Source organism: Danio aesculapii, chromosome 2 (genome assembly GCF_903798145.1).
Source record: "Danio aesculapii chromosome 2, fDanAes4.1, whole genome shotgun sequence".
NCBI lineage: Eukaryota > Metazoa > Chordata > Actinopteri > Cypriniformes > Danionidae > Danio > Danio aesculapii.
The window spans coordinates 19,656,261-19,668,676 of record NC_079436.1 but is presented as its reverse complement, the minus strand read 5'-3'; the positions used below and the strand labels follow the sequence as shown (position 1 = coordinate 19,668,676).

The following is a 12,416-nucleotide window of genomic DNA, read 5'->3' as shown; positions in this document are numbered from 1 at the left end:
TTTTTGCTTTCTATAACATTTAATGTTTTAGGATGAATATTTTTTCTTGTTGAAATTAAGCATACAAGGCTGTGCTAAATATTTTGTCAGTGTAGATATTAATTTTATCTAATTAATATGTTAATATTTATTGCATTTTATACTTTATATGAACTATTGAATATGACCCATGAATTAAATTCAATATTTGCCCTTCAAGGCTTAATATTAAATTTAAAGACTTTAAAAGAAAAGACAATGAGCAAATGAGTTTAATAAACAATGAAAATTTTTTTAGTTACCATACAAACACAAATAAAAATATATCACTACATATTCCTACATTTTTTTATGTTCTTTTCATTTTCAACAATGTAAAATTGAACATTTAATCTCAATTTAAAAAAGTGCTCAATATTGTGTGGTGCGGTATTATTTAGCCGACTCTCATTTTGTGTGATTTTTGTCTTTCCCGCTGTCAATGGAGCAGTCCGGCGAAATGACAAAGAAAGCTGATCCTGATTGGTCCTTGTGATTGATCCTCGTGCGTGCATTGAAAATGCTCATTGGCTCACAGAAAAAAACCTTATAGAGCCAAGCTAGTTTTCCACTTTGTAAATAAACCATTTTTTTAAAAATAAAGTCTTGAAATGTAAACAACTTACAAAAAACAAATCACATAATGTAATCAATGTAAATAAGTTGTCATTTAATAAGAATAAGAATAACTCAATTTTGACAAAAATGTCAGATAGAACCCTATAATTCTAAGGTGACAATATGTGCACATAAATGCACTTAACTATAAATGAACACTGCCAATAACCAACATACATTAGGGGTTGCGAAATCTATTTCTAGTATTAAAAGACCTGCAGTTGAAGAAAATAACTATAATGTTTTACCATATTTACATGGTAACCACTGACTAGCATTATATGAATCATCAAGGACCAGGTTTTAGCTCTTCCCTTAATGTGAGGAAAAAAGTCACCTACCTCTTTTATGGCCTGAGGGTGAAATTAACAGCCATTTTTTCTAAGTGAATTGTTCTTTTAATTGAACTACTAATTATGTTAAAAAGGCATAATAATCTCATAACAATGTTTTAAATATTAATGCAAAGGAAAGAACCTTAGTTAAATAACACAAAAAAGAGTTCAGCTCAGTCGGGTGGCATAGATCTCTATAAACCTCTCCAGTACTTGTAAAACAACCGTTTTTTACAGTCTGCTTTTAAAGCCCGGCACCTGGCGGTATTAAAAACAACACGTTTATAGACTGGATACTAAAGAGCTGTTTTATGCTTGGAGAAACCCTTGGCCTAGAGAAGGGCTCAAGGGAAGTGTATTCTGTTGACCAGCCTTATTAACCACCGTAGAGACTCTAGAGTCAAAAACAGCCTCAGAGGATCTCCTTCTCTGTCACTGGTTAGTCTTCCTCTGGTTTAGTGGATGGGGTTGTGGGAGCAGCAATTGCTGCCCTGCATCACTTTATTTGTGTTTTGTTCAGGGGAAAAAAGTGAACATTTGCTTTGCTTAGAAAAGTGCCACCCACTGTGCTGTACTGGAGCAAAATCAGTGGCTTGATGTGAAACTAATTTCTATAAACTCTTTATAGGAGGCCACTAAGGGGCCATTATTCACTGTATCATAAGCATATGAGTAAACAATTTCTTGCTTTTTGTTTGGGAGATGTTTTTTTTCCTTGGATTCTTTTTTCTTGGGGAAAAATGTTCATGCAAGCAAATAATATTTACATTATTATTTTTATAAATTAAAAAAATGCAAATGATATTTTATTCTATATATTTTATTGTTTTTCATTGATTATTATTTACTTTAAATATGTTTGCAAGCCTATTAACATGCTGTTTACAGTATGACACTAGAAATTAATTGTTCTAATTTTTATTATTAATATTATAATTATTATTCATTCATTAATTTTCCTTCAGCTTAGTCTCTATTTCAGAGGTTGCCACAGCAGAATGAACCGCTAACTACTCCAGCATATGTTTTACGCAGCGCAACTCAGTACTGGGAAACACCCATACACACTCATTATACACACTCACTGTCATTAATAATAATAATAATAATAATAATAATAATAATAATAATAATACTAATGATATTCAAAGTCAGTTTACTAAAGCAACACTCAACTTTTTTGAAAATATGCTAATTTTACAATTTTTGAATCTAGTCAGCTCATCTCCAGGTTTGGCAGTAGCACGTTTAGCTTAGCTTAGCATAGATAATTGAATCGTATTAGACCATTAGCATCTTCTACAAAAATTCAAAAAAGTTTAAAAAATTTTCCTAATAAAAGCTTGACCTTTCTGTAGTTACATCATGTACTTAGACCAACAGGAAATGAAAAGTTGCTGTTTTGGATAGGAACAATACTCTCGTTCCAGTATTATTATATCAAACAGATGATTGATGATTGATGTTGTTCCATGACTGCGGCAGACAGAATGTCTTTACACAGATGCTAACAGCTGGTTCAAATGTAGGCTTTGGTTCTGGGGACTATTTTCTGGTGCTGCATAATGTCAAACAGCAGAGTATAGTATTGAGTATAGAGTATCAGATGGGCATGGGCCAGTATAAGATTTTGACAGTATGATAACCTTGGGTAAAATATATATTTTTTAAATGTCTGGGTGTAAAACAACATTTTATCATTGAACACAATATATTTTATAAAAAAAAACATTTAAAATATTTTGGAACAGTAAACATCTGAGGCTAAATAATAACTGTTGGTGTTGGAGCATAAGCAATTTGTTTTTTAGATGTTTCCTGAATCGTGGGCTGACCAGTAGCTTTTGAAGTGAATGGTCTTTTTCTGCTGGAGAGACTGTTGCCCTAAAAAACGAAACAAAATAACAAAACAACAAAAACACACACAATAAAAAAACACACATATACCTTAGGAGCAGAAAAAGACCATTCACTTCAAAAGCTACTGGTCAGCCCACGATTCAGGAAACATCTAAAAAAATGAATCGTGGGCTGACCATTTTCCAAACTGTAATAAACCTTAAAAAGTGGTTATCATGCCATGTCTAGTATCAGATATTGTTTTTGTAGCAACATAGGTAAACTCTGATAAATCAGTGTAACATATGACCAGTTTTAGTGCTGATGTTGATATAGATATTGTTTTTGCAGGTTTACCAAAAATGCTGGTCATCAGAGATTATTTTGGGGTTCCCAGTCCTCAGGGCGGACCAACATTGAATGCTCAGATTGGTGATGTCATAGAGGTCGTCTATGCCGATCCTCACAGCTCCTGGTGGCAGGTCAGACTCACTAGTATACAGCAGTATTTGAATACCTACAGTAATAGCTGAAAAGTGTTTTTTATTGTGCCGTGGATCTCTGAAGATTGAGCACAACAGCACTATAAGCAAAAATGGTACATATAACCAAACCACATATAGCCAAATTACAAATGCAGTCACCACTTTTTCTATAACTATTGGGATGTATGTCTGTTATTCTTTTCATTGTGTAAACTTTACAAATTAGCAAATTATTAATTAATATATTAAGAATCACTGCACTAATATATTGTAAATATTATAATATTTGATTAATATAGTAAAAATAATTTATTTCCAACAAAATAAAATATAAATACTTTATATATGCAAGTATTCATGCCCATTCATTATGTGACAAAGCATAAAAAAGTAAATAAATAAACGATTTAACTGTTTGTAAGTTCAAAATGCGTATATACATTAGTATATAAGTGTCATTATGTATGTATATCACTGTAAATACAAACAAATAATCTGTATTCCAGTTTATAAACTTTAAGCATATACACTTACCGGCCACTTTATTAGGTACACCTACTAGTTCCAGGTTGGACCCCCTTTTGCCTTCAGAACTGACTTAATCCTTCCTGGGATAGATTCAACAGGGTACTGGAAATATTCCTCAGAGATTTTGGTCCATATTGACATGATAGCATCACATAGTTGCTGCAGATTTGTCGGCTGCACATTCATGATGCAAATCTCTTGTTTCACCACATCCCAAAGGTGCTCTATTGGATTGAGTTCTGTTGACTGTGGAGGCCATTTGAGTACAGTGAATTCATTGTCACTTTCGAGAAACCAGTCTGAGATGATTCGCGCTTTATGACATGGTGCGTTATCCTGCTGGAAGTAGCCATCAGAAGATTGGTACACTGTGGTCATAAAGGGATGGATCAGCAACAATACTTAGGTAGGCTGTGGCGTTGACACTGCTCAATTGGTACTAATGGGCCAAAAGTGTGCCAAGAAAATATTCTGCAAACCATTACACCACCAGCAGCCTAAACTGTTGATGCAAAGCAGGATGGATCTATAATTTCATGTTGTTGATGCCAAATTCTGACCCTACCAATCGAATGTCACAGCAGAAATCGAGACTCATCAGACCAGGCAACGTTTTTCCAATCTTCTATTGTCCAATTTTGGTGAGCCTGTGCAAATTGTAGCCTCAGTTTCCTGTTCTTAGCTGACAGGAGTGGCACCCGGTGTGGTCTTCTGCTGCTGTAGCCCATCTGCCTCCAGGTTGGACATGTTGTGTGCTCTTCTGCATACCTCGGTTGTAACAAGTGGTTATTTGAGTTACTGTTGCCTTTCTATCAGCTCGAACCAGTCTGGCTATTCTCCTTTGACCTCTGCTATCAACAAGGCATTTGCGCTCACAGAACTGCCACTCACTGGATATTTCCTTGTTTTCTGACCATTCTCTGTACACCCTAGATATGGTTGTGTCTGAAAATCCAAGTAGATCAGTAGTTTCTGAAATTCAGCCAGTTTGGCATAAGCGAAAATGCCACATTCAAAGTCACTTAAATCACCTTTCTTCCCTATTATGATGCTCAGTTTGAACTGCAGCAGATTGTCGTGACCATGTCTGCATACCTAAATGCATTGAGTTGCTGCCATGTAATTGGCTGATTAAAAATTTGCATTAACAAGCAGTTGGACAGGTGTACCTAATAAAGTGGCCGGTGAGTGTATAGTAACTATAAATCCCTCTCCCATATAGTTGTCTTATATACTCTGCTGATACCTAAATGAGCCATCAGCAATAGTGACTGCCGAGTCTTTGTTCAGGCATGTTTCAGCATAGCAGTTTTGTCTCAAGCTTATTGTCACAGACTGCTCCCATGTTATTTATTTCTGGCTCATGCCAGGCTGTGTGGCTCTTTTTCTCCATGGTTTATGGTGGCACTAAAACCTCATCTTCCTCCTGGTGTTCCTCCAATCTGGCCGACGCGTCTCAAACAGCTCGGCGGGGAATAGACACTTAGCGAGATTTCCCATGCTTTATGCTGGGCCATTTCTGCCTGATAGCACACACCGAGGTTTAAAAAAAACCTGTACAGCTCAAAAATGGATGCCAAGAGATTCAGCGAGCCAACAGACTGCGACAGGCAGCGGCGAGACGTGCGTGTCAGCTGTGGTTCTTCGGGTCAACGGGGCGAGCGAGAAGAGCCACCGTTGAATGATAATGCAGATCACTGGTTTATTTTATCTTGTGCAAAACGACACTTAACTCTTAATAAGGCTACTAAATCTTCAAGGTCCCATGACACCGAAGAATGGGATTACAGAGCACTAAGCATCCATCTCCCATGTTACTGGAAGACAATTATCTCTGTCCCGTTGCCAGAACAGTGCAATCGATCACTGTAATTTAATTTGATCCTTTAGGCTGCCAACTGTTTACTCTAATGGGGTAATAAGTTTAATCTTTATCATACGCTCATCTGCGGCGTAACAAATATAAAGGGCTTTCAAAACATTATTAAGTCGAATAAATCATGAATACAGTTCCAGTTTGAGGCTCCAATCTAATTTGTGGCGGAGGTGCATTTTTTTCTGAGATTCATTTCATACTTGTTAAAGATGATTTTAAAAGGGAGCTGGAAAAGAATATATATATAAATATATATTGCTGTATAGATGGCTCATTACGCTTTCAGTCAAAGCATCAGCCGATCGATCATAGGCTGCTAAAGTTCTGGCATCTGGTTCCCTCACATTTACGGCGCATTATAACCTCCCAGCTGTTGTTTCAGGAGGGAATTGTCTGTTTTTATCCAGAAATGTGCAGCTAATTGCGGCTGAAGCCATGCAAGAAATTAGCCTGTTTTAAAACTGGCATCCGGCCTGCGATTGCTCAATACAATCTATCGCGTGCGGATATAATACGAAACGCAGCTCTAATGTTATTCATAAATCCAAATGTGCTCAGAGCAGCAATATCAAACAATGCCTTATTGGTGAGTGTCGTGATTCACGAGGTTCTGCCGTGGAAAGCTTGTATGATTATTCAGCATTAGATGATGCTTTGGTTCTGATGCGTAACGGAGTTGAACCGTGGGTAGAGCCTGAACAGTAATTAACTGTGGCTCTAAATGAGATTCACTGCTTGTTGCGAGCTAATTGTCTTAGATTTATTAAAGCAAATTGGGAGGAGGGAGCATCGCCTCGAGGCAAATATAATGCAATTAACAGCCACACGTTCTGGCAGGGCAAAATCCTGACGACGCAAGAGACCGGCTTCTTTCCAAGTGATGCCGTCAAGCCCTGCCCATGTGTAAGTATGTATGACTTGCATAATCATTTTAACAACAGCTTTGATTTGTTTTTCTTTGTGATGTGCGAAGAAAATGAATACTTGAATTAGAATTAAACTGATCAAAAGTGACAATATGAAGACTAATTAATTCTTTTAAAGGTTTGTGGTTATAATAGTATGTATTTAGTTGTGTTGTAGTATGATAGTGTTATATAGAAATAATAGTAAATAATTACACATAATTAGAAATGTATTTCTAAATAATGTAATAATTTTGTAAATTATACATACACTACCTGACAAAAGTCTTGTCGTCAATCTCAGTTGTAAGAGCAACAAATAATAACTTGACTTCTAGTTGATCATTTGGAAAAGTGGAGAGGACCTATTGAAACCCTCATGGACCCAAGATTTTTAGAGATATCAGTCAAGTTTGGTGAAGGAAAAATCATGGTTTGGGGTTACATTCAGTATAGGGGCGTGCGAGAGATCTGTAGAGTGGATGGCAACATCAACAGCCTGAGGTATCAAGACGTGTGCTGCCCATTACATTACAAACCACAGGAGAGGGCAGATTTTTCAGCAGGATAGCGCTCCTTCTTATGCTTCAGCCTCCACATCAAAGTTCCTGAAAACAAAGAAGTTATTTGAGTCATTGTACAGATGTATGGATGCAGTCCTCCAAGCTCATGGGAGTCATACACAATATTAATTCTGTTTCCACTGCACCTTGATTTTATATTCTACACTGTACATTATTTCTCTTAAGTGACAAGACTTTTGTCTAAGCAAAGTCAGTCTAATTAAGTAATTAAAAATCAAGGCATGAGCATATTTTAGTTTGGTAAAAAAAAGCATAATCTAGAAGCCTTTGCCTTTCATATGAGCCATTTCCGATACCAAATGATCAACTAGAAGTTATTATTTGTTGTTCCTAAAACTTTGATAGGCAACAAGACTTTTGTCAAGTAATGTGTATTTCTATTTTTGTTGACAAACATACAAATACAATTGTTTAATGCATAGCAAACCACGAATTATGCTGCTTATACAATGGTGATTTGTCAGCAATGACAAGTTGATGGCTGTTAAGGATGAAGACTTTTGTTTTTGTTATTATTTTTAATATTACAGGTATTTTGGTCAGTTAGATCAACCATTCTGTCCAATTTAAGTCTGGTAATCACATCTATTTCAATTAATTAAGTAAAACATTTATTTGAAGGATGTTTCCTCGTTATGGACCCTTTTCACAAGAGTGTTATGATGCGTTTAACAGTCATCATAATGTTAAATGCTTGATTGTTTTCAATATTTAGATGTTTTTTTACATCATATCAACATTTATATGCATTTTTGTATGTATTTTTATCATCTTTGAGTCAAATTACAAAAACAAATTACCGCTTATGTGAGGTGTTTCTAATGCAGTGTCTATGGGGCTGAGAGAAAATTTGACGTTATTCTCTCCTCTGGCTGCCATCATCAGTCTCACAAAATTTCTTTCCTTTTTCTGAAAGTCTTGATAACACCATTGTGGAGTTTTTCTTTTATTATTCCATCAAATAGGATTGTAAAAAATGATTTGTTGTACCCTCCCATTCACTGCACTCTAGGTTTACCCAACTATGACGCCTTGCGCTTCTAAGAGACCCAGAAATTTGAAAAGGGTTTATTGAGAAATATACTGTAGCATTTTAAAGTTAATTTATTGAAATAAGTTTCAGGGCAGCATGTTCCTGTGCTTTTACATGTATATGTGCTGCACAATTATTGCAGTGAACTAATTTTGGCTTACTAGAAGGAATTACTAATAAGCTTAATTTTGTCAACTTTAAATGTAATTTTATCACTATTTAGACTTTTTTTTGCACCCTCCGATTCCTGATATTTAAATTGTTTTAATTTATGTTATAAAATAATTTACATTTCAGTACATTTTTGTTCTATATATAATCAAATTTGAGTTTATTTATTCAGCTCTCAGATGATGCCTAAATGTAAATTTGTAAAAATAGACACTTAGGGGTATAGGAGTGTCCCAATTCTTTTTAGCTTGAAAGCTTAGGGCTAAGGGGAAGTGGTAGATAACCCTTCTAACAGAGATTTTTCAGGACCACACTCGAAACCAAGGGGTAAGAAAATTTCCCAGAATACACCAGCCACAACGGCAGCATAGCTGCACCCGAAAGTAAGGAGATGCACACATTAGTATTTTTTTTTTGTTATTATTACAATTTTTTACAACAAACAAGCATATATTTTAATACATTCATGACACCGTTCGTGTTTTACTGGCATGCTTAAAAAAAAAACAACAACTAAAATAAAAAGCGCTAAATTTCGCTATCTACAGTATAATCCATAATAGTAACTCCTGTATAGCTGTTCCACAACATACTGTCACTCGACACTCGAATACCCTGTCAGAAAAGTCTAGTGGCTGGGAATGAGCTTTTTACAGTGTCTGCTATAATGGTAATGTTGTTTTTGGTGTGTTTACATAGATGAATATGGCCACGGTGTAAATGCACAGTACAGTTATGACCATATTGCCGCATTATATCATTATGATAACATAATATATGCCTTCAGTGATTTCTTGAAGAGAGATACCAAAAAAATAAAGCAACAGGAATAACTCCAGCAGTCATGACCATTAATCTCATATGAAGCAAGAGCTTGCGATGACATATGATGACGTGTGCAGGTGCTGTAGTGCTGTCCCATTTCTTAGGGGTATATTTTTAAGCCCTTCCTCTTCACACTCTGTTTAAAGTGCCAAGGGGAAGGGGTACAAAAATATAATTGGGATCGGGCCTACAGTACGACGGGCTTTGCTGTCATGTTTATTGCTTATTGTAGGTGTTACAAGCATTAAAGTCCCTGCAAAATCTAAATTGACCGTTCAATGTTATTACTGCACTGAACTACCTCTGTATTATGATGTTTTAATCCAAACCTTCTAGCCAATCAGACTCAAGTATTCAGACCAAGCATGTTTTGCCTATAAATACTGTATGTGTTTGGTTGTACTACACTATACAGCATTTTATATATTGTTCAATCTATCCGATTCAAAATTACAATTGTTCATAACGATTATGAATAATTGAACTATGTTTTTGCATAAGGGTCAAAGAGAGTCCCATTTTGTTGTTTTACAGAATTGGATTTATAAACATTGAAATCATTTTAAATGAAACTAAAGTGTCTATTTAATCTTACACATAACATGTCAAAATATGGGTAAAATATTGTTCATCATGTTGTGCATTAACTAGAGTATGCCTGAACGATTTACATTTCAGTGTGTCATGTGTAAATTATTGCAAAAATAAAACTGCATAAATTAAACCGGACACATCCTAATGTACTTTATGGTATTAAAAAATCTCAAAAAAACTCAAATTTGTAACACACTGTGTATTTCTCATTCTTAGGTGCCCAGAACAGTCGACTATTCCTCCCAACCCTGGTAAGCAGTCAGTATTTACCAGGCTCCCATATCCATACGACACGTAAAACAACCTGCATGACTACATGCGCTGAGTCTTTTTAGTTCTGCTAGTAACCACATGCATGTCGGTGTGTGTGAGCAGGTTCGCAGGCCCCATGGAGAGGCATCACGCAGAGTCTGAGCTCATGGAGAGAGAGAACAGCACATACCTGGTGCGATACCGGAGCCGCGAGAGCAGAGAGTACGCCATCAGCATCAAGTGCGTCTACCTATTATCCCACTTCATATATTTGAGCAAGCATTTTTATTGCACACAAAGCTGGCGTGACGGATGGTCGGTGGGGTCCTTGAACGACAGTCCTTTTGCATGCAAAGTTAAGCTTTCTTCGTTCATTTCCCTCCATGCAACTCAATGCATTATGCATGATGGTATTTGCATACGGCTCAATGTGTATTATGGTCATGGTCAGCGAGTTATCACACTACACGCTCGGTGCGGGTGTTATTACCTCAGAATGTTTTATAGTTGCGTGTCTCATGCTCAAACCAGTCACCAGGTTTCTGTCAAAACATTTTAGCATTTAATGAGGGGCTTTAGGTCCTCTGGGTGTGTTGACCTGCGGTCAGAGACTGACAGCACTGTTCCACAGCCTTATGTTATGGGCAGTTCTGTCCACAACAGGCTCATGTCACACTCAGTTTAAAAGGAACTGGTTTTTCTATAGCTGTCTCAAGGTTATGGAAAAACCTACCACTGGGTATTAGATCATCTCTTGCTTGTATATCTCTTTGATCAAGTATTGAAGGTATAGTTCACTCAAAAATTTATTTTCATTATTTATGAACTCAAGCCTTTAATTAACCCATTTGTGACCCTGAATCACAGAATCACAGGTACTGTATGTTTGTGGGTAAAGCCAAAAATACATTTATGTAGGGGTGTCAAAATTAATTGTTTCTACGGTGCATCGCGATGCAGATGGGGACAATTCCATATCGGTTCAGCAACAATGATAACCGGTTATTATGTACTGACATCATTCATCTCCTATGCGTGATGTCGCAGGAGAATACTATGGCGAACGAGGCGAGTAAATAAATGCTCCTACTAAAAAAGCTTGTGAGTTTGCTGGAAAGTCTTTCACTGACACTGAGGAATGGTACAGTACGAGCCGCTATTTCACTATAGGGAGAAATGCTGTAAAACTCTCTCTCTCTCTCACACACACACACACTTTGGACATTTGACCTGCTGGGGTGTTTGTGAGGTCATTTTTCCGCTCCTCCCGACTGTTAAAACCATACTTGTGGATCCAGACACAAGCGTGCCTGTGGTGCGTGTTTTCTTCACTGTGTCTATTACGGATTACCTGTGATAAGCGTGCATTATGCCCATAGACTGTAACCGCGGCTGTTCTTCCCGCGTCACTCATCGGTGAACAGCACTTTCATTTTTAAAGCCAACGCAGCCCTTTTTATTGAGCGGGCGAAGACAATGACCAAGTGTAAGAACTCGCTTGACAGAGCTTTAAAAGCAAGCAGTATAATATGTACATTAGTTTATTTGCTATAAATGCTCATGTTGTTCTGTGTATATGTTGGAGTTTTGTCTGAAACATTCAAAAAGAGTGCTTTTTTTTTGAGCTGGTCAAGTTAAAGGTGCAGTTCATATATCTGACTGCTTGTATTAAAGGAAAAATTTGTATTACAAATAATATATAAATATAAATATATTTATAGATTTTTAATTAATGCTGTCAAAATGAGTGCGTTAACGCAGGCGATTAATTTGAAATATTTAACGTGTTAAAAAAAAAATGCAATTAACGCAGTTGCAGTTTTTTTTTTTAATTTCCTGTTGTGGCCGACGTGTATTCAACATGCAAAGAAATATGGATAAGACCAAGGAAAAACCTCTGCATTTCGTGGCTCAGTGGTCCTTTAATGTAATCAAAAATCGCTGCTTACATGGTAGACTCTTAATAGGAGTTTTATCTTAATCATATTAAAATCGGAGTATTGGTGCCCATGTAAATGTACTCAGAAAGTGCCAGATGTAGTCGCGAGCATTCCTCTGCCTTTCAGCATGCGACCTCCAATGTTTCATTAAGTTTGACGTGTTTCCCCCTTAAACGCAACTTTTGTAAAGCGTCTGCTTCGCGTTGTTGTGTCAGAATCCTTGTGAAATACAGCCATACTTAGAACGCTTAGTTTAGGCAAATTTGATGAATGCGATCATGCATGTTTAATCTGAAGGGAGTCCCCCCGGCTGCCCTGTCCTGCGTGCATTGTGTGTGTGTGTCTGTGTCTGTATGTGCACGCGCATGTTTCTTAGCAACAAGCCTGCCATACCTAAACGTCGTTGTCCATAG

At 36.7% G+C, this 12,416-nt stretch overlaps 1 protein-coding gene across 1 annotated transcript in view; it reads left to right on the top strand.

Moving 5' to 3' along the window:
- Positions 1-12,416, top strand: part of vav3b (vav 3 guanine nucleotide exchange factor b) — a 120,144-nt gene that overhangs the window by 74,709 nt on the left and 33,019 nt on the right. Inside the window, exons 20-23 of the mRNA XM_056474261.1 lie at positions 3,162-3,292; positions 6,537-6,602; positions 10,028-10,062; positions 10,187-10,303. Of these exons, the coding sequence (XP_056330236.1) occupies positions 3,162-3,292; positions 6,537-6,602; positions 10,028-10,062; positions 10,187-10,303 (349 nt within the window). The remainder of the gene's footprint in view (positions 1-3,161; positions 3,293-6,536; positions 6,603-10,027; positions 10,063-10,186; positions 10,304-12,416) is intronic.